Source organism: Myotis lucifugus, unplaced genomic scaffold (assembly GCF_000147115.1).
Source record: "Myotis lucifugus unplaced genomic scaffold, Myoluc2.0 scaffold_68, whole genome shotgun sequence".
Lineage (NCBI taxonomy): Eukaryota > Metazoa > Chordata > Mammalia > Chiroptera > Vespertilionidae > Myotis > Myotis lucifugus.
In genome coordinates this window covers 979660-1001744 of record NW_005871116.1, presented here as the reverse complement: position 1 = coordinate 1001744, position 22085 = coordinate 979660, and the positions used below count along the sequence as shown (strand labels likewise).

At 46.5% G+C, this 22085-nt stretch overlaps 1 protein-coding gene across 2 annotated transcripts in view; it reads right to left on the bottom strand.

The window, feature by feature from the left end:
- Window positions 1–1905: 1905 nt before the first annotated feature.
- RAI14 (retinoic acid induced 14) overlaps window positions 1906–22085 on the bottom strand; it is a 119010-nt gene continuing 98830 nt past the window's right edge. Inside the window, exons 6-18 of one of the 2 annotated variants that reach the window (XM_023754967.1) lie at window positions 21618–21675; window positions 20838–20908; window positions 18560–18666; window positions 17748–17926; window positions 17488–17516; window positions 16347–16433; window positions 15149–15235; window positions 13609–13663; window positions 10967–11085; window positions 8768–10306; window positions 7313–7462; window positions 4341–4406; window positions 1906–3754 (exon numbers count right to left, since the gene is read on the bottom strand). In XM_023754967.1, coding sequence (XP_023610735.1) covers window positions 3677–3754; window positions 4341–4406; window positions 7313–7462; window positions 8768–10306; window positions 10967–11085; window positions 13609–13663; window positions 15149–15235; window positions 16347–16433; window positions 17488–17516; window positions 17748–17926; window positions 18560–18666; window positions 20838–20908; window positions 21618–21675 — 2625 coding nt within the window. In that variant the 3' untranslated portion in view covers window positions 1906–3676. The remainder of the gene's footprint in view (window positions 3755–4340; window positions 4407–7312; window positions 7463–8767; window positions 10307–10966; window positions 11086–13608; window positions 13664–15148; window positions 15236–16346; window positions 16434–17487; window positions 17517–17747; window positions 17927–18559; window positions 18667–20837; window positions 20909–21617; window positions 21676–22085) is intronic. The other variant, XM_023754968.1, reaches the window with a different exon arrangement.

The following is a 22085-nucleotide window of genomic DNA, read 5'->3' as shown; positions in this document are numbered from 1 at the left end:
GGCAGCGGCAAGACCAGATTTCTGCACCTAAGAAGTTTATATGGAGGCCTTCCCTAGGGTCAGTCCAACTTAGTGACTTAACACAAATGTATCATCTCATCGTCCTGGAGGTCAGAAGTCTGCAGTGGCTGCTGCCGGGCTGGAGACAAGATGGTTCTTTCTAGGGGCCCTGGGGCAGAATTTCATTTTCTTGCCTTTTTCAGCCTCTAGAGACCCCTGCATTCCCTGGTTCCAGGCCTCATCCTCCCCCTTCAGAGCCAGCAGTGCAGCGTCTTTAACACAGACTCCTCCCACTTTGAAGACCCTTCTGCTCACCTCAGGCCCACCTGCACAACCAGGGTCATCTCGTCTTAAGGTCAGCTGATTGTGAACCTTAATTCTACTTGCAAACGTAATCCCCCTTTGCCACCTAACATCAGAGGTTCACAGGTTCTGGGTCTTTGGGGAGGGGAGGGATGTTACTCTGCCTTCCAGAGTTACATCTGAATTAAATGGTTAACCTGAATTCAATGGTCCAGGTTTAAACACCTGGAGGTGACACATAGGGAACCTACTGCCTATCTCTTCCCCTGTTAAAATCTTACATCATTTGGCCGACCTGCTCCTTTTTCTCCCCTACACATGCTCCACTTATAATCGGGTGCATCCAATCTCAAATATACTGTTTCTTCCCATTTGGGGGCCTGGTTTATAACGAATGTGCAGAAATGTCTCTTTTCTTCCCTTTCACTCACCTCCATCTCTGGGGGATTTACTCCTCAGGGGACCCTTCCCACCAGCTGGAACCCACATGGATTGCTCCCTCCACCAGCTCCCCGGCTCACGTGTGGCAACAATCTTGTCCTGTTCCAAATATGCCGCAGACTCCCACGGTGTTTGGCAGTTCTCTGCTGAGCTGGGGAACAGAAATCGCTACTCCACATGCCCGGGTCTGTTGCTTTTCCAGCTCACTCTTTGTCCTGCCCGCTAACTTTGCTCAAAAAGTGTCACCCCATCTCTGCTGGATAATGTTTCTGCTGCGGTCAGCACCCGGCATGCCACAGCTGTGTCGCATGGAGAAAGGCTGTGCTTCAACATGTTGGGGAGCGTGTTCTCCACACAGTACATCATGTGTTTATCTTAAGGTGGGTGGGGTTCATTGTTAAAAGCTTTGGAGTCCAGCTTAGGCTTATGTACGGGAAACAAATTGAGGACTCTTAACCAGTGTGAAGAAAAAGGCCATTCTTTCTCACTCTCAGTGATGATGCATACACTGCCACACTGCTTTTCCTCTGCGCTCCTGTATCACATGGTGAGAGGAAGGGTGGAAATCCTCACGCGTATGCATAGATGTTTACAGATAGGACAGTCATCGCATCGTTGTCAGGGCTGTAAACTACTGGAAGCAGGCTAAATGCCCACCAACGAGGAGCTAGTTAAATAAAATATAGCACAACCATACTATGGCATATTCTGCCACAGTTTAGCAGGGGTGGGGAACGTCCGGCCCACGGGCTGTATAAGGCCCGGGAAATCATTTGGTCTGGCCCTGCCAAGGCATTAGGATTGAGTTAAATAAATATTTGACCACATACAGCAGGCTCATTTTTAAGTTGATAATTTTGTATGGCCCTCAAATGATGTTATAAAAATATTCCAAATGGCCCTTGGCAGGAAAAGGGTTCCCCATGCCTGGTTTAAAAGCATGAGCTGTGTGTGCTGGCCGAGAGCAATCTCCAGGACTTTTAAGTGGAAAACTAAGGCCCAGAAGAGGGTGTGAAGTATGCTTCTCCATTTAAAGGGGAAAGTAAAACACACCCCCGCGCACACTCAGACACGGAAGGTCTCAGATCACACGAAAATAGCTGTGGCCTGTGGAGACGGGAACTCAGGGTTGGGAGGAGCAACGAAAAGCAGCAGCAGAGATGCAAAACGGAACAGAAGTTTATTTCCGTCATACCTTCAGTACATCAGCAAGGCAGAGTGCTACCCTACGGCACACGGCGTTCCAATATCTCACCGGAGTACTTGTAATAAATATGCATCCTGAACGCGCTGAGAGGCGGCTGTGTCAGGCACCCCCCAGTCTCTCAGTCTCCCACTCCGCAGCGTTCTGTGCGGGGCGCGAGGGGTGTCCTGTGTCTCCGTAAGTGCTGTGACGGAAAGTCCTTTCACATTTCTTTGCAGCATTTTCGAAATTGCTTAACTATAAACAACTCAGGAAAAGGAGCACGGAGCTGGACAGCCGTTTCTGCTTTGCTGGCCTTGGTCGGCATCCAGTGCAGCCAAGCTCCCCCGGCCGGGGCGGCCCTGCGGTCCGGTTCCTGTCGGAGCAGGCCTGCGCCTTTAATTACACACTTGGCAGATTTCTGTTTTCTGTTTACATCCCTCAGGAAGACCCACGCTGACAGGGAAGTGGCAAGCAAGTTAGAAACGTTTTTGTTTTTTAACCTGAAAGTAAAGAAAGGGAACAGAAATATTTCCCCCCAAAGACCTTGGCCATGCACCCCGATGTTTACCATATCGGGGTTTCTCGTCTCCAAGTTGAAACACGGACTGTCACTAACAGTTCTTCCAGAGGTCCTCTCTGGGCGCTGGCAGAGCCGGGCACTCAGCAGTGTTCACCGGGTACAAGGAGGGTTCACTCTCTTCAGAAACGCGCGCCAGTGCTGAGGGTCTGGCAGCTCACACTGAGCTTGGAATATATAACTACCTTTTGCTATCGCTGCAAACGTTCAGGAAAAAGTCCTATTTCTAAAAAGTCTTAAGCATGGTTACCTAAAAAATATTTTGTTAATAGAGTCTCATGTGAATTTCACTTACTCAAGGGGTTTAGATATGAAAACATCTTTAAGAGCCAATAAAAATACTGTAGAGAGAAAAAAAAAACACCACTTTTAAAAAATTGAGGTTAAGAACGATGAGGCATTTCTTTTGGCTGTAAACACGCAGTTTACTGTCCCTTGTTGAAACACGACTGTTTGGATTTCCTGAGCTTCTCGGGTAACGGCAGAAGGCAAGTTTGCATAGAGAATTTGCAACACGTCAACGATTTACTTAAAAACTTTTTAAGGGCAGCTTGCTTTTGTTTCTAAGCTTCATGTTTTAGGGAACGGTGCTCATCAAGCTCAGACTGACCAGCCGGTGACGAGCTACCTAAGGCAGATGGGGGGAAAGATGGCATTAAGAGTTTTCAAACCCACAGGACATCGGGTAAAGGGTCCTAGGCGGGCACCGCATCACTAGCGCTGTACTAATCTGGTTAGAAGTCAAATCATGTTTGCGGATTGGAAACCAGAGGCAAAGGGGGGCTCCCCTGCGCTGGAGGACCCCGGCGGCATTCACTGTGCGGAGGTGTCCACAGGTCGCTCAGTGAGGACGCAGCCACACAGCTGGTCAGGCACCAGGCGGAGGCCCACGCCCCAGCACCAGGCCCGGCTCCTGGGCACGGCCGACCCAGCTCTGGAATCAGAAGCGATGGCAGCGCCTGTCCCCTCTGCTGCTGTTGAGTCTCTCCGCAGTTCTGAGGGGACAGTCTTCTCCCGGGGCCAGCCCTCAGAAAGCAGCCTTGCAAGGGCAGAAGGCAGGCCAGGTCACGGTGCACACCGCGAACGAGAACCATGGCAGTGGTCGCCAGCAGCTCCGGTCGAACCCCAGGGTGGACAGCAAGGGGCAGTGTCCTGCCGGGGAACCCACTCTACTTCTTCTGGGCCTGGGTCTTACACATGGTAAGGATCTGCTTCAGAACTTTCTGGACATCTTCATCCATCTGGCCCTAGAAGGTCGAACAGAAGACAGTCATTGGAACCTCGGTGAAGTCCTGTCTCGCTGAGAGAACGAGATGGCTGGCTGGGATGAAGGAAGCCCCGGGCCCCTGATCTTCCCAAGGAATGTTACCCCTAGCGATCCCCACATTTCTCTAGGGAACTGAGACCCGGAGGGCCCTGCTCTTGAACCCCTGGAGGATGACAAGGCCAAGACTGACAGAGCCCCAGCAAAGGGTTTCTGGGGTCTCCGTAGCAAATATGAGCCCAGTGAGCCAAACCAGCAGCAGTGAAAATGTGGACAAGCCTCGAACATCAAGCCCGGGCTCCCGATCCTGAGGGTGGGCAGCTGGCGGGTGGGGGAGCAGCAGCTGCGTCCTCCTATTTCTCGAGAAAAGCCGAGGTTGCTCTCAGCAGTTAGGACAGGGTTCCCGACACAAAGTCCAAAGCCGGGCGGAAGGCATTTGAAAGCTTTCCTAGGTACAGGGTTCTCCTCAAATTCTCATTCGTTCTACTAGTTTGATGACGGGACTTGGGGCAACGTGGACTGCAGTATTTCTTTCAGGCATCCGGGCACTTGGCAGGGCGTTACCATACCTGCACAGCGTACAGAAGATGCATCCTGTAAACCGATATGACCTCCTGGTGTTGCTTCTTGCACTCCTAGGAAGAGGTAATTTTACTTGGTTACAGAGAGCTGTGGCCAGATGCTCCCCAAGTGACTCCCTCCATCCAATGCTCACATAGAAGCTTTTAAATTGTTGTGAGCTCACTGGCTTGTGTGTTTCTGAATACTTGTCAATATTCTCAGGGGAAAAAAAAACTATTTTATGACTTTGTATATCAACTCTAGAAGAAAATTCATGTAAGAAGTAGTTATTATAATCCCAAACTTGTTGCATATGTGTGTGTGTGTGTGTGTATATATATATATACACACACACACACACACACACATATTTATATGTGTATATATATATATATACACACACATATACATACTTTATGCAACTATACAGATACATTCACACAAGGTAAATAGTGCAAGGAAATACATCAAATGCAAAAAGTAATCATCTCCGAGTGGTTGAATAATTAGCAGTTTATTTTTTGGAACTTTCTCAGTTTTTCTACATTTTCTAACTTTTCTACAATAACCAAATATTTTAATTAAAAAAATATATTCTTTCAAAGGGGGTTATTACCACCCACTCCATAGCTGGCACCATATACTCCCCGGGAAGCACACTGATTGAGCTGTTGGGCACCGAGGAGGGGTGGTGGCATCGATCGCCATGGTCCCTCGGCAGAGCTGCCAATGCTTCTACGTCTCCTTGCGGAGCGATCGTTCCAATTCCTCTCAGCGCCGACTTCAAGGAGCCTCACTTAGCTCTTAGCTCTTCTAAAAAGAGGCCCTTCCTCCTACTTCATGATGAAAACCGAGACTGCTGTATATGGATCTCTTCAAAAATCTGCACAAGTCTCCCAATACTCCTTGTCGTCGCCTTCCTATCATCGTTGACATGTGTCCTTCCTACTCAAGGAGAACCCTTCAACCTCAGCCCTTTGACGTTCACGCCATCAGAAGGCATGCTTGGTATCTCTCTGCTGTTTCCTCCCACCTATCGGTCGCCTGCACGCAATCATTGATAACTCTCTCTGGTCACTGCCTTCCTTTCCATCTCGGCTTCTGTCAGCAGTGGGTTGACTGCAGCATCTGCATGGAGGAGCCACCTAACCCTGGCCTCCCAGATCCTCCACTTCAGCTTCAGTGACTTGCTCCTCCTCCTTCCAGCCACTCACTCTCATGGTCACGGCCCTGCCTTTCTCACTGCCTCTGAAATCTCAACCGACAGCATCCCACCCTCTGACCACCATCTCCTGTCCTTCTAGCAAACCTACCTCAGGCTTCCCCACCTCGCACGGGGATTCTTCAGCCCCATCGGACACCTTACTACCCACTCACTTCTCCAGCAGGCAGGGCAGATCTGGCTGCCACGCCACTGGCAATGTTCTCGCCAAGGCTACCCAGGGCCACTAAATGCCACATCTCGGTCCTTGCTGCCTCCTACTCATCCCTTTGAGACTCAGCACGAGCACCACCTTCTGCAGGAAGCCTTTCAAGACTCACCCAGGCTGGGCAAGCACACATTTCTGCTGCCCTCAGCATGTTGGGCGTCTCTCTATCGAATGCTGACCACATCAGGAATACGGCAAGCCATATTACATATCAATTGTGAGGGCAGGGCCTGTGTCTTATTCATTTTCATACCATCAGTACCTTGGACAATACCGACACAGAAGAACTCCTTAAACACATGCTGAGTATTTGTAAGAATGCCTGTCGAAACCATGAGCACTTTACACGTCTGTGATCACCACTTTCTCAAAAAATGACCCCCAGAACACAGTGGGGAGCATCTTCTTCTCCCCTGATTGCTCCTCCAGTGCTAGCGCTGGGAGCACAGAACAGCTGGTGTTGGCCTTGGTGGCCAGCCAGACTCAGGACGGCAGAAATCTGAACTCGCCAGTGCATCAACTGTGCCCTGAAGAAATGATAAAAGCCAGGTCCTGTTTGTAACAGGAAGCTAGCGATGGCCCAGGACAGACTAACCCTCGATCTCACACGGAAAATAGATACCCTTGTCAACCAAAACCTTAACTGATCCTGCAGTAACTAAACAATGGCCCTCCGAAGACGCCCACGTCCTAATCCCAGAGCCTGTTACCTACATGGTAAAGGGACCTTACGGTGTGACTAAGGATTGTGGGATGGAGAGAGAGAGTATCCTGATTATTTGGGTGTACCTTACGTAAATGCGATCACAAGGGTCCTTAAGAGAGAGAGAGCAAGGTCAAAGGTGGGAGGAGGAGATGGGAGGACAGAACCACAGCTGAAGTGCTCTCCTTTGAACATGGCAGCATGGGTTATGCGCCAAGGAATTCACGTGACCTCTAAAAGCTAGGAAGGGCAAGGAAGTGGATCTCCCCTAGAGCCTCCGGAGGGAACCAGCCCTGCTGACATCCCGACTTTAGTCCAGCAAGACTGATGACCTCCAGAACTTTAAGATAATAAATGTGTGTTGTTCTAAACCAAGTTCGTGCTGCTCTGTCATAGGAAATAGTCATCGGAAACTAATCCAGATATGAGTGGACTTTCCGGGTGAAAAGGGGGCGGGGCCAAGAAACAGCTTCAGACCCGTAGATAGGCAACTACCAGAGATCCTGGCCCCTAGCAAGAAAAGCGCTCGCCACTGTGAGAGACGGTTATGGCTGTTGCAGAGAATGGAGAAGGGGCGAAAAGCTGGTGGATGGAAAAACAAGCCTACTCCACTGTCCTGCCGGTTCCTCCTCCTCAGAGATACATCCCCCCAACTCACGGCAGATAATAAGTGGAAATTTGACCAGTTCCTTCTTTTGCCCTCACCAAAGAGCGCACCGTGAGTTGCTCCCTGAAGTACACACTCTTTTAGGCTGGGACTCCGGCCATGCCCACCTGCCCTCCCTGCGGAGTAGGCATGCAGTCCGCCTCGCCCTCCACCCCACCAGGCGGGGACAAGCCCACTCACAGTCAGCTGGGTCTGGAGCTGCTTGACCTGCTGCTGCAGCCCGTCCAGCTGCTGGCTCTGCCTCTTGGAGGAGCTCGCCGAGTAGGACAGCTGCGAGAGGCTGTTCAGGGCCTCCTTCAGCTTGGTGACTTCCTTCGACATCTCGTTTATCTAGTGAAAAAGGAAAGCTATTACCAACAGGCAGGAACGTGCCTGCAGAAGCAAAATTCCAGGTATTCCTATGCCTTGAACACAGCCTGTGTTAGCCTCCAGGACTGGAGACTCTGGAACAATTCCTTTTATACATTTCAAAGAAAACCCATAAAATGAAACACATGACAAAATCAGACAAACCCACGAGGCCTTCTAAGGTCATTATATTCAAACTAGAGGCTCAGTGCACAATTTTGTGCACGGGTGGGGTCTGGCCAGCCAGGCCCGGGGAGGGGATGAGGGAGGTTGGCTGGCCAGGGGGAGGGGCCGAGGGCCATTGGCCGGCTGGCCCCACCCTCTGGTCGAACTCCCAGTCAAACTCCCGGTAGAGGGGACAATTTGCGTGTTAGCCTTTTATTATATAGGATTAGGGCCCCCAATTAAATACTGTGTTTTGATGCATAAAGATAAACACTATAACATTGATTTCCCTTTCTTGTTTTTTCTTAACAGAAGAGGATTTTAGGCATTCTTTATTTGCTGGCATGGGCAATTAGGAATAAGTTATAGAAACCCTGATATTTCTGGACATCTTGTTTTAAAGTAAACACAACTCTCCCTCCCCATCCCACTTACCTGCCCCCTTGGCTTTGGGAGCTCTTTGGAAGCATCCATCATCATAAAAGAATAAATGATCACCAGTGCTCTAGTCCATGCCACTCAGAGCATCTGGCCCAGGGGACTGGCAGCAGAGCAGATTTGGCACAGAACCATCCTCTGCTCTGCTCCCCCCTCTTCCTCAGGCCACACCCAGCCCATCTCTCATCACCCGCACCCCACATTCCTCCCCCGCTCCCCTCCCATGCACCAGTGAAAATGAGGGCCAGGAAAGGCAATTTTTATACTGACTCGGGAAAGCCCATGGGGCTTAGGGAAGCGGGATTAAGTCTGGAAGTATTTGGGTTCCATATGACAGAGGAATCTGTCTGGATGCCAAGAGTTCAAGTTCAAGATCGGTCACAAGCGCTTTTCAGTTTGTGGGGTTACTTCTGAGCCCTGACACTTGGCAGAGCTTCTGTAAAGTCATTTCTCAAGAAAAATTATGCACCCCATATGTGAAAATGCTTTACGATAAGGGAAGTGTCGTTCTTTTAAATAAATGTCTAACCTACTAGTCTAATGTGGCTTTGGGGACAGAGGGATTCGTGTGCCGAGCCTCTGAGCATTCGCAGCAAGTTAGTGTGAACAAATGGTAAACATGCGAACGACAGAAGGTCCCAGGGCTCACTAGCTAGAAGCTCAACAGCAAGGGCCCTCACCCACCTTCCTGTCTTTGTCCTCCTCCAGCCGGGAAGAGCTCTCCGAGTGCCGCCTCAGCTCCGCCAGCTCCTCCTGCGCACGCTGTGACTTCTGCAGGAGTTCCCCGGCTTCCTGCTCTTTGGATCGCAAGAGAGTCTGAAGCGTCTCCTTTTCCCTTTTCAACTGTGAGGCCTCACTTCTAACCTGGGCGACCTCTGACTGGGCCTTCTCTTTCTCTTTCGTGGAATCCTTTAATTTTGAGGCCAACGCGCTCACTTCACTCTCCAGCGACGCCTGGAGCTTTTCGTAGGCGGCCCTGGGCACCATGGCCTCGGTCAGCGCCGCCTTCTCTTCCACCAGCTGCTTCTCCAGCCTGGCCACCTCCACCTCCCTGCTGGCCAGGAGCTCCTGGAGACCGCCGAGTTTCGCCTCCATCTCCTTGGCGGCCGTCCGCAGCGTGGTGATCACCTGCAAGTGCTCTGCGATGGACACGGAGTTCTCCTTCTGGGCCTCGGCCAGCTGTTTGAGCTGAGCCAACTCCTGTAACGCCTTCGAATACTGGGACTTCATCTCGGACAGCGCCTCCTCCGCCTTGGCCCTGGACAGGCCGGCCACCTGCATCAGTTTCTCGTGCTCCGCTTTGTGGACGTACTCGGCTGTGACGTCTTCCAGAGACTTCCTCTTGCGGTAGTCCTCCAGCTCGGCCTGCGCCTCCTTGTACAGCTGGGACAGCTCGCTCACCTGCTTGTTGAGCTCGTCGATCATCCTGTGCATGGCCTCTTTCATGTCCCCGGCGTCGTCGCCGGGCTCCTGCGCCACCTGACTTTTCAGAGTATCTTTCAGTTGCACGATTTCTTCTTGGGCCTCCTGGTATTTCTCGAGCAGAAACGCTTTCTCCTTGTTCATATTCTCAATAACAGAGCAATAGGAACTTTTCATTGCCTCGTACTCTTCCGCGGGTGGCGGACTCCCCGTCCCCTTCTCCCTCTCGGCCAGTTTCTCCTCTAACTCCCTCACTTTCTCCTTGTTCCTCTCGCTGTCTTCCAGTGCCTTCTGGAGGTCCTGCTTCAGCGCCCGCACCTCCTCCTCGGGGACCCTCAGCTCCCGGAGGTGAGAGGAAGAATCCGCGCTCTCGGGCGACACGAGGCCCAGCTTCATCTGCTTCTGCACGCTCAGGACTTCCTTCATCGCCTCCTCGTACTTGCTCTGAGTTTCTTTCAGTTTCTGGCTGAGGTCGGAGCCGTTCTCGGAAATCTCAGCGTTGTTCAAGCGCGCGGGCTCCGGGCTCCGGGACTGGAGCTCGGCCTGCAGCTGCCGCCTCTCTGCCTCGGAGCTCTCCAGTCTCTTCTGCAGGTCCTGCAGGACCTCCTGCAGCTGCTGAATCCTGACATCGCCGCCGCCGACTGGGGGTTTACTCAGGGGATGGGCAGAGGCCGGTGGAGGGGATCTGGAGTTGGGGGGAGAGGTTTCACTAGGTTTCTCGAGAGACGGGGCCAAGTCAGTGTGAGTGGAATGGAAAGAGTCAAAGCTCAGGTCCGCTTCTGCCTCTTTGGGGGTTTTGGCCTAAAAAAAAAGCAAGAATAATGAAATGGCACCCAAAGTGCGGTTAGGTGAGCAAGCACCTAGAAGGAGAGCGCACACCCAGAACCTACGTAGGGGCGAGCAGCGGGATCGTCTTGCGGGTGTACTCTCGCCTCGTGAAAAAATATCTCCTGAGACCCGGGAGTCAGATTACCGACACTAAGCCTACTCTGTGCTCTATTCCAACAGATTTTTAGCGCCACTTGAAAAACAGTAGATTTGTTTTGGCTGCAAAGCCTCCGGCTCAAAATTTCCCTTTATTTCTCATATTATTTATGCTGAAATGGGCAATGAATGGGCTTAGTACAGTTACTTCTTAAATCTGCTAAATGATCAACTTTACTAAATGAATGGCTAATCACATATCTTTACACACACACAAACACATATAATTTGTCATATTATATACCATACTATGTATATAATTATATATAATTTACCAATTTAGAAACTTACAGAAATAGGGCGAATGAATAATTCTTTCAAGAAAGAAATAACCTGGAACTATAAAGTGCTTAAGGCTAGCTATATTAAAAAAGAAGAAACTAATGTAAATGTTTAAAATAAAATATCTGACTAACCCTGAAAAACCCAGTATCTTAACCCAACAGAATAGTCTGTGGTGGTGATTGATCTACCTACCTGCAATTTATCTTGTAATTCCTTATTGTGTAGAGTTAGAGATGCAACTTTTGCTTGTAATAGGACAAGAATATCTGGTTGGTCAGCTTCAGAACTGATATCCAATAAGCTATCAGCACCTGGGGAAAGAGAAAGGCAATGCAAACTAATATTTAAAAATTAAACAGTTATTTCTCTGGCCTCTAACAAACCCCCTTTCTGCCCAATCCAGTTCTTCTTCCTGGTTCTAAGAATGAGAGTCCCATCAGCTGGATAAGTAAACAGCAATTCTCGGCCCTGGGTTTCCTTACTGGGGTATTCCCAGCACAACCCTAGATGCCTGGATGCACAGCACCTCACCTGAAAATTGATGGATTTGATCATGCATCTTTCCATTCACTCGATTAAGCATAGCTTGGCTGCTTTTTGTCCTTCCCATACTTAATGAGCCCCATTTCTGTGAATCCTTTTAGAAACACCTCTGGAAGCTGGCTCACTTCTTAACCCCACCGCCATTACACAGGTTCAGCCGTTATCAGCTACTTTGAAACTTTGCAAACAGCTTCCAATAAATGTCTCTCTCTCCCCGCCTCGCCCTAGTAAAAATGTAGCCTGCACACCACTGTCCCACTAATCTCCCTAAAATATGCTTTGATCGGGCCAGTCCTTCGGGTCAAGTGCTTTAACTGCTCTCCCTCCAAATCTTCAAATCCCTTTATCTACATTAAGACCGCTATGATCTAGCCCCAATCTACTGTGTCAGGTTTATGACTCATGATTTCTTCCTCTGGTACCCCATACTCCTCAGATTCAAGGTTTCCATCAGACTCTCTATATTCTTAACACAAGGCTGCTTCTTTAACACTTCATCCATACAACCGCCCTTGCAACATCTCTTTGGTTAGATAACTCTTCGGCATCCTTCAGGAGAGCCATGTCAAACTCTGCCTCCTCCACAAAGTATCTGCTGACCACTGCAGCATGATACGGTCTTCTCTAAATCTGCAGTAGACACCGTGGGTAAGCCACAACTTGGAGACATCCTACTGACCATCACGCTGCAATAGCATCGAAAGCAATGCCGTTCAATGGGCTCACTGATGGAGACAAGGAACTTGCTCCAGGATATAATTCAATGTACTGCTTTCTTCATCTGGAAAGTCTTCTTATGAAAAAAAACGTCAGCCGGACAAAACAGTATGCCTAGTGATATCACTGATGACTGTTTGGTGCAGATTCCTTATGTTTATTGTGCAATGGCGGCAGTTTATAGGCTGATCGGAATAGCACTGATCTAAATGTTTTCCTGTTATTTAAAAATTCTTCACAGCCATTTAATGCAAAGACAAAAGCTTTTCTCTCCATTTGAAAAGATACAAACTGACATTTCTTCATAGATACGCTTACTTCTGACGTCTAGTGCCCAACCTGCAGCTTTATGACATGCAGTCATGTGAGCATGGAATGAATCGGGGGAAAGGGAGCAGGACTGTAATTCTAAGCAACAGAAATCACTTCTAAGATACAATGGATGAGTTTTAAAGTGTCCAATGTAACAACTGTTACAGTAATGTTAACATTGGTCTCTACTAGGAATAAGAAAGTTAATATTTATAAATTATACATGTTTTTTAATTGATTTGAGAGAGAGGAAGAGAGAGAGAAAGAAACATGACTGTGAGAGAGAAACATCAGCCGGCTGCCTCCTGTACACCCCTGCTGGGGATCGAGCCCCAAACCCAGGCAAGTGTCCTGACCGGGAATGGAACCGGCGACCCCTTTGGTGCACAGGACGATGCTCAACCAACTGAGCTGCACCATCCAGGGCCAATATTTCTCCTCTGTAAGTTAAAGGTTCCAAACACATGAAATGCTAAGACTAAGAAACTGAATACTAGAGCAAAAAAGGACCTTTGCAATAATCTATATTTTAAACTGATTCTAGAGGTCCTATACTACATGCTTAGAGGGCAAACCCGCAGGATGGACTCAACACCATGAACTAAACCCTGACCCGATGAAGACAATACGATTGTGTGGTTTCAGCAGCACACCGTTTTGCGTGTGGCTGACACCAGGGGCTGGGCTGGCTCTCCCTTCAGGAAGCCACCTGCTGCCCACCTTCAAGGAGAGCTGCCAGCTTGCAGCCCACGGGCCTCATCTCAAAGCAACTGCTTCAATACGCAACATAGAACAGGCAGCTACAGTAAGTTAAGGACTTATTTTGTGACAGAACGAATAACAAGATCTGGCAGCAGGTCTAGCGAGGCCACGATTTCTAGCAGGGACTGAGAATGCTATTTCAAGCAGCTGTAACAACAGCCAGGTGAGAGGACGCTACCTGCGGAAGCTCTTGGTGTCCAGGTCCCTGGTCCGCTTATGCCACTTGGGTTACCGTCTATGATCATAACTGAAGGAAGTGCTAAAACTTAGTTTGGGACAAATGACAGCAGATACATTTTTTCACATCCGGGCTCTGAGACGCCTTAAAATCCAGGTGAAGGTGCCCTGAGATACAACGGGCATGCCCGTGTGGCACTGGCAGCTCTGGGGGGGCACACCGGGGTTCTCCGGCCTCCCCACACAGAGGAGCCCCGCTTGGCCTCTGCTCTCATGGGACAGAGACGAGTCAAAAGGACAGAGGCAGGTGCCTCCCAGCTTACCTGTAGTGCTGTCACTCAGTCTGTCTTTGTTTTCCCGTATGGAGCTGATCTCGGCCTGCTAGAACACAAAGATGACTTACAAGAATATTCCTGAATGTAACGGCCCGCAGAGGAATCAAGCAAAATTTCCTCCCTGGTGTTATCTTACTAGAAAAACAGTTACAACATCTCAAGAAAAGAAGGTATCCTGGCAAACATTTGTGTGTAAGATTTTTTTGAGACATACACTTTAGTTTCTCATCGGTAAACATCTAGGAGTGGATGGCTAGATCATATGTTGAACTTTAAAAAAAAAACTGTGTCAAACATTTTTCCAAATAGTTGTACCATTTGACATTTCCACCAAGAGCACCAGAGCTCTAATTCTCCTTCGTCATCACCAACAATTGGTTTTTTTAATCTCTTTAAATTTTAGCCATCATAACTGGTGTCACTTTTTATCTTTTTATGTTTTTTAAAGGTCTTTGTGCACTCTATTTCGGAAAATAACAACTTGTGCTATTATTGCCTCGTTGGAGCCATAAGCATATGAGAAGATATTAGGGTATTAACTGTAAGAGTGTATCTTCCTTGCCTTGCCTTGCATATGTATTCATCTCAAGAGTTTACTAGTAAAATCTAGTTACAGTGAGGGAAATGATGGGTTGATAGAATCTTTTTCAGATCAAAGTGCTTCCAAGTTAAAAGAAAATTTATCTTTAGTAACTCTTAGATGGGGGAAACAAATATACAATTAAACCACTGAAATTTCATTTTAACATTAATAAACTACTTTCTTCCCAAGTGCAATTTCCTAGTGATTATTAGGTAAATAGATATTAAATACCCTCCCATTCCTAAAAATAATCTCCAACCACAAGTCTACAGAACCAGGTGGAATAAAACCTAGTGGATTTTTAAAAATTTTCTAAAATAAATACATGTTACTGTTATAGTCAGGAAAAAAGTTTAATTAAAAATATACAATTACTTCTCAGTAAGACATCAGAGAACAACGTAACTTTTCATTTGATTGGCATTATATCAACTCAGTTTAGTAAGAAGACTAGCCCTAACTGGTTTGGGCTCAGTGAATAGAGCGTCAGCCTGCGGACTGAAGGGTCCCAGGTTCGATTCCCGTCAAGGGCATGTACCTTGGTTGCGGGCACATCCCCAGTGGGGGTTGTGCAGGAGGCAGCTGATCGATGTTTCTCTCTCATCGATGTTTCTAACTGTCTATCACTCTCCCTTCCTCTCTGTAAAAAATTAATAAAATATGTTAAAAAAAAAAGAAAAGAGTACTGGTTGTCAGGTAAGCTTCACCTTTGTCCCTTTTTATTAAATGAAGAAATTAATGATTAGCTAATGAATGCAATTTATTCATCCTATTCTTTTGGGATGGAGTCCACGCCAGGAAAATAACCAAGGGTGCTTGCTGATGAGAAGTTTGTAAACCAACCCCTGAGAAGTAATTCTGTTTTGCCCAGTGTCACATAACTTAAACCAAACCTACTATGTTTCACACAATTCAATAGCCAAATTGAACACAGGAAGGAAATACCTTGAAGGGTGGTTCAGCAAAAAATGCTGATTCCTTTCCCGAAATTGGTGTTGAAGTTATTGATCTTGGGGAAGACACATCACTCAACTAAAAAGAGAAAATGAAAACCATCGGTGAAGAAGGCTTCTTCAAAGTCTTTTCTCCGCCAGTGTCAACGCATTTCAGCAATGCAAACACATCGAACAGTAATTCTCAGGTTCAGTTATTTGGGGGGGGCGGGTGACAGATCTTTAGTGCGATTCAGAAACCTCAAATACTTTCTGAAAATTTGTAGGACATATAACGAAACGGCTTTGCTCCTATATGTACATCGATTTTAAAAATCGATGACTTATATGGCAGGTTGAGAACATTTTTAATGAACATGCTAACATAGTTAAAATTACTGATCAGATGAGATACTGCTCTCAACTATTTGAATATGGATTATTCTTTTTATGGCCCATGATTCTTTTAATAACAAACCCAGCCTGCTTTTATTGCCATTTCAAAGACATCTGCGCTTCCTCCTCTCTGCAGTAGTCACTATAATCAGAAATGAAAGCTGCTTTTAAGTCAACCTTAAATGTAATTAGAAAGGCAAATATAATTTAACAGTGTTTTCAGAAACCAACTACAATTCATTTTTAACTAACTGCTTCACCAGCTACCCGTTCTCCTGCCCTTCACACTAGGGCTTGCGGGCCCAAAGGAACTGAACTTGTCAACTTAAGGAAAAGTCTCCGTCATAAAGACATTGAGAAATTTCCTTAAGGCTTAAAAAAAGATACTGTTCGCCTGGCCAGTGTGGCTCAGTGGTTGAACATTGACCTATGAACCAGGAGGTCCTGGTTCGATTCGTTTGGGGCACATGCCCGGGTTGCGGACTCAATTCCCAGTGTGGGATGTGCAGGAGGCAGCCGATCCATGATTCTCTCATCACTAATGTTTCTATCTCTCTCTCCCCCTCTCCCTTCCTCTCTGAAATCAATAAAAAACATATTAAAAAAAATAGATACGGTTCAACTCTTCCGTTTTGAAATAAGAATCAACCTTATTTCCATTGTAATCATCAAAATCCTCCAGACCACAATTTGTAAAGAAAAATCTTCCATGTGCGCTGAAGGCTCAACTCTAAAACATTCTTTTTGGCGACACACAGAACGACAAGACGGGGCCTCTGCTGGTGGGAGTTCCCGGCGGGCTGCATGGTGTTTACCTGGGCAGGACTGATAGGAGGTGGTGGAGCTTTGCGTTTTTTTGGAGTTCCACTTCTCTCTGAGCTTATTTTAGACACTTGGTCATGCTGCAAGTTGTCACAGGCCAGAGAACGGAGGCGGGTTAGTGAGGTTAGTAAAGTCTGAGCACACAGCTTCATCAAACAGGTAGAAACACCTCCACAGTTCATGCATATCTCACGGTATCGAGATCAGAAATCTGCTACCCACATATAAGTAAGGGATGTGCATGCTCACAGTTTCTCTCGGCAGCCCATGCTTTAATAGCAAGAACATAAAAACACAAGACGGAATCAGCTGACGGTGGTGTGGAAACTGGGGGAGTGGAGGGTGAGGAGCTGTGGGCCACCGTTTAGAACCCAGGATACAGTCACAGTCTAGCTTTCATCTTAAGGCAGAGCGGCGGCATGTCCCCCACTCCGCGTCACTTGCACTCCTTTCCTCACAGAATGTAAACATAGGGGAAGGGAGAACCTCATCTCTAAAGGTTCTGGATAAATAAGTGACACAGTTAGTGCCTAATACATTCAGTACTGAGTTTTGTGTTTATAATTTTTTCAAAAACTCTGACGTGTAAATAAACAGCCAAAGATACATCTCGTTAACAATAAAGTAAACAATAGTGGCTATGCTTTTAGAAAAAACTCCAAAATATCAGGGCAAATTTCTCAATTTCGGTGTAACACTAATGACATTTTTAAGCAGCCCCAATGAAAAGGAAAAGTGAACTCTCTGATTTTCATTAACTATCTAACTTTGCCAGGGATGTGGCTCTATAATCCATATGATAGCCCAAATATTTAAAATACTGTTATTCATTCTGAGCTTAAACCACATCATACATTTTCACAACAATAGGAAATATTAGTACATTTCAGAAAAAGATACATATATAAGCAGCAGGTTTAAAGTGACAAGCTTTGGGAATAGGGTAAACCATTTAGAAAATATTTACCACCTTATAACGATGAATCATTTATGCTAAAGATATTTCACTCCTTAAATGTTTCCAACAGAGTCTTTATGACTTTGCTAGGACCACAGAGTGGTTTAATCGGAACATTTTTCAAATTCTCACAAGCAAAGATGAAAACAAAAATCCCCTCTCCCAAAGATAAATACCTGCTTTGGTTTTGTTGGTGTCTTTAAATCTATAGAGGAAAAAGTGGGGGGGAAAAAAAGAATTATAAGAGGCATAATAATTCATATCCACTTTGGGTGGAGGGATACACACAATACACACAATACTTAATACTTCATTTTTCTTCAAGAATATGCTTAAAAGAATAATAAAAGATATCATATTGCACAAATTCCTTTATCCTTTGGGGAAAACGGGGTGGACAAACTTAAAACAACACTGGCTATTTTCTTTCACATACCAGCATCCTGAGAGATTTTTGATAACAGAAGGCTTTGAATTCCTGCGTTTTCTGAGAGTTTGGAATAATGTAAGGCATTGTGTCCGAGAGAATCTACAAGGGTTAGGTCTGCACCCTTCTTAATTAAGGCCTCCACGACGTTACAGCTGCCGATCTCACAGGCCACCATCAGAGCAGTTCTAAAGACAAGGCAAACACCAAGTTAGTACTAATTAGAACGGATTCCTGGGAAATCATTTCAGTTGTCTTAAAAAGAGGGAAGAGAAGATTAAGTGCCGTTAAAACTGTGCTCTACTTCATCTTCTAGGGAATTCAAACTGGAATGCTATCAAGATAAAATTAGGTAGTTGTTTTTTAAAACCTCAGATTCATTCAAAGCATTAAGCCACATTAGGCCAAATAATATAGACATAATCTTCTAAACAAAATCTTCTAAATGTGATGGAATTTAATAGAACGAGCACAAACCTCGTCATTGTTTTCACCTCAAGCATTTCAAATTACCTATACATTATTAGGTTTATTTTTAAAAAGAAACCAATATTTTTATTTTTATTTTGCATGAAAAAGCATAAGAAACGGCTTATTCACTTTAGTACTTAATAATCTCATCACACATTCAATGATGTTCCCAGAGATTTGGAAAAATTTTTTTTTAAGTCAAAACAGATTCTTGATTATTAAGGCAGAAAATAAAAAAGCTAAGTTAAAAACCATTTCCTACACATGGTCTAAAACACTGCTCTGATATTTTGAAAGACTCTCAGGATGTGCCTATCCCTGAAGTCACGTGGTTTCGCATTCTGTGGTACCTTCCATTCTTGTCCCTGGAATTTACATCCGCTCCATGATCCAGAAGAAAGCGACAGACTTCACTGTGGCCATTCTGCACTGCAAGAAGCAGGGGTATATTCCCATCCTAGGAGACAAACTCAGAGTGAGATTTTTATTTTTTTAAATACATTTTTTATTGATTTCAGAGAGGGAGAGAGGGGGGGAGAGAGAGATAGAAACATCAATGATGAGAGAGAATCATTGATCGGTTGCCTCCTGCACAGCCCACACTGGGGATCGAGCCCACAACCGGGGCAAGTGCCCTGACCAGGAATCGAACCGTGACCTCCTGGTTCATAGGTCGATGATCCACCACTGAGCCAGGCTGATTAAGATTTTTAACGCTGACACCGATGCCAGAATTGCAAAGGTCCTTTTCTTTCTACATTTATTCCTGAATTGTCCTTTGGTCTTCTGGCTGACCCCCCCCACCCCCACCCCCGGGTGATAGTCTGTGCTCCAGTTGGGCCCCTACATCTTAGCATAACTCTTCTCATGGGATTTCACTCAGCTTTTCCTAGGAGCCTCCGCCTCCTGAGTCACTTGTTCCTTGGGCCGAGAGAGAGAGAGAGAGAGAGAGAGAGAGAGAGAGAGAGAGAGAGGAGAGAGTATGTTGAGGCTCCAGGCACGTATAGATCCCAGATTTGCTGAGAGATGGTCCTGGAGAAATGAAGGACTTGCTTCACAAGGCAGCTGGAGGTCCCACCGCCCTCCTGCAGCCTCTCTGAGTGAACTACATGGGTCCCATGCCACTACTATGTCCTTGGAAGGCATCCTCTTTCATAATCTTACCAGGTATCAAAACATAACATGAAGGAAGGGTTTGTCCATCACTGACACAGGACTAGATAAAGAGCTGGATGGAAGGAATGATTGGCTCAATATGCTACAATATGACAACTGGCAATTCCTAAAAAGAAAATTAGATCCCCAACTCATATACATACATTAAGAATTTAAACATGACAATATAAAGCAAATGGAAAAATACTAGAAGAATATATAGGCAACTATTTCCATAATCCTAGAGTGAAGGGGCTCGAGTCAAATGACACGGACCACAAGAGAAGTTTTCATTCTGCCTCTTGAACATTCCCTACAACTGGGGTCGACCGTCTTGTTCAAGGTAGATGTTTTCAAATAGGCAAAGGAGAAAGGTAAGTTACAATAGCGCCAGTTATTTTAACATGGGAATTTATAATAATAAAATGTAATATGCTAATTAGACTGGACGTCCTTCTGGACAACCTTCCAAACGAAGCAGGGGCTGCAAGGGAAGCCCGGGTCCGGGTGCCTGCTGGGGGCCGAAGGGAAGCCAGTGCTGGCAGCCGGGGGAAGGAAGGCCTACTCTTGCATGAATTTCGTGCATCGGGCCTCTAGTTTGTCATAATACAATTGCTGCTTAAGGATTAAGTTTCCTTTTAAAAGTAGAATTTCAGACACATTTCTAAGAATTATCTCTGAGCAGTTATAATACTTTCTGGTTATCAAGTACTGAAATCCAGGGAGTGTGAAGTATGCACAGATTCCATATGCTCACTTCACAGTATCTCCATGAGGTGTAAGTGTGCATGTACCAATCCCCATGCAGCAGCAGGAACCGGAACCCTGTCAGCAGGAGCAACAGGCATGTGAACTGATTCTCCCAATAGCCCCGGAGGGTTAGGATCGGCTAGAAGTGGTCTTCACAGCTGGGAAACCCCGACCAGCAGTACCGGTGATGCATGGGCACCAAAAGAAAAGAATAAAACTCCTCCTCAGACTTATTTTTAAAAATCAAAACACTGCGTCTTATTAATATTTAAGTTGATGGGAGACCACATATATATCCTTAAATACAAATATGCACACATGGGAAGTGCATGCAGAAAATGTTTGATTTAGCCTTGGCCAGGTTGAAGCATTGTCCCAGACACCGAAAGGTCACAGGTTCAATTCTTGGTCAGGGCACCTGCTCAGGTTGCGGATTTGATCCCCGGTAGGGGTGCATGCGGGAGGCAGCTGATCAACAGTCTTGTTCTCTTTCTCTCTCTCTCCCTCCCTCCCTCTCTCTAAAATCAATTTTAAACACTGTTTTATGTATGATTTAGGGACCAATGGGGATAATACTTCCATCCGCTCTGCAGAAGAGTTAGGTTGAAAAGCCATGGAATTCGCCAAACACTGAGCTCTCTCAAGGGCCAGTGGCCCCAGGAGCACCCACAGTGCCCCAGAAACCATGTCCACCTCCACCCCGCGTGGCCGCCTGCCACTTACCAGATCCTTGAGGTTCACCGGGCTCTTGTGCTCGCATAGAACCTGCACAGCCTGGAGGCAGCCCTGCGCCGCTGAGGAAGGGAAAACAAACACCAGCCGATCACAAAGCCACGCTCACAGCCTGGGTACCCACCCCCCCCCCCCCCCCCAGGAAGAGGTTGAGGTTCTGCCCAGCTTGCCTCCGTTCACTCTGGTGGCATAGAAGAGAAATGGCGCCAGGAAGGTACAATAAGAGATGTTTTCAATTACTGGTTAATTTCAGTGTTAGCCGGCCCTGAAGCCAGCGACTGCCAGTTGCCTGGAGGCAAACAGTGGTCCTAGCGTTTCCATAACCAGCCCTAAAAGAAGCCTGTCAATCTCATCATCCCAGAGCTCAGTGGCAACATTTTGCCACTTGAAGCTGCAAGACAGTTAGTAAAACAAAATGTTGACAAATGGATTGATGTTATTAATGAATGCCAAATAAAAGACTCTGTGTCACACGTTACTTGAAATCTACAGATGTTTATGAATACCCCTTCGTTTAAAAAAGAACCTTTAAGTTAATTAAAATATAATTAAAACAATTCTTTTTGGTTGTTTGGAGGGCAATGGGTGAATTCTAGGTTTATTCCTTGGTAACTCCACATACTTTGCAAGCTGAATAAAGTGGGAATGTCTAGGAATGATGACAGAAAACAGCACCAGGAATACTACAACATGGTCAGTGTAATGGCTTGAACCAGGAAAAGGAAGAGTTAGTGTGTCTACGGCAGAAGACAAACAAGGAATGGAAGTTACCTGCGTAATGTAGGGCTGTTTTCCCAGAGTTGTCAATGTTTTCGGCTGGGCATTTAGACTACAAGACAAAAATAAACAAATCCATGGAATAGAGTTCAGTTCTACGCAGCTCATCTTTTTCCTGCAAAGCATGATGGGACTTATTGGGAAGAATATAAACACGAATGGGTCCCAACTGCCAAGCTCCAGGGTCCCCTAGTTTCTCACGGGGAGGGAGACTCATCTCCAAGTATCCAGGACACAGCCACCCTCCTGTCCCTTCCCCATCACCGCATTCCTCCTGGACCATCCCCACCAGCTAACACACACGCTCTCGAATTTCTCATCTGATGCTCTCATCCCCCACCCAATTCCTGCCCTAGTGCTTGTCCCCGGTACAAAACCCCCTTCTGCTCAAGACCCACCCCCACACAGTCCACGCTGCCTCACCTGCCATTCATTCCTGGACCCGCAGCCCGGTGTTTCCCC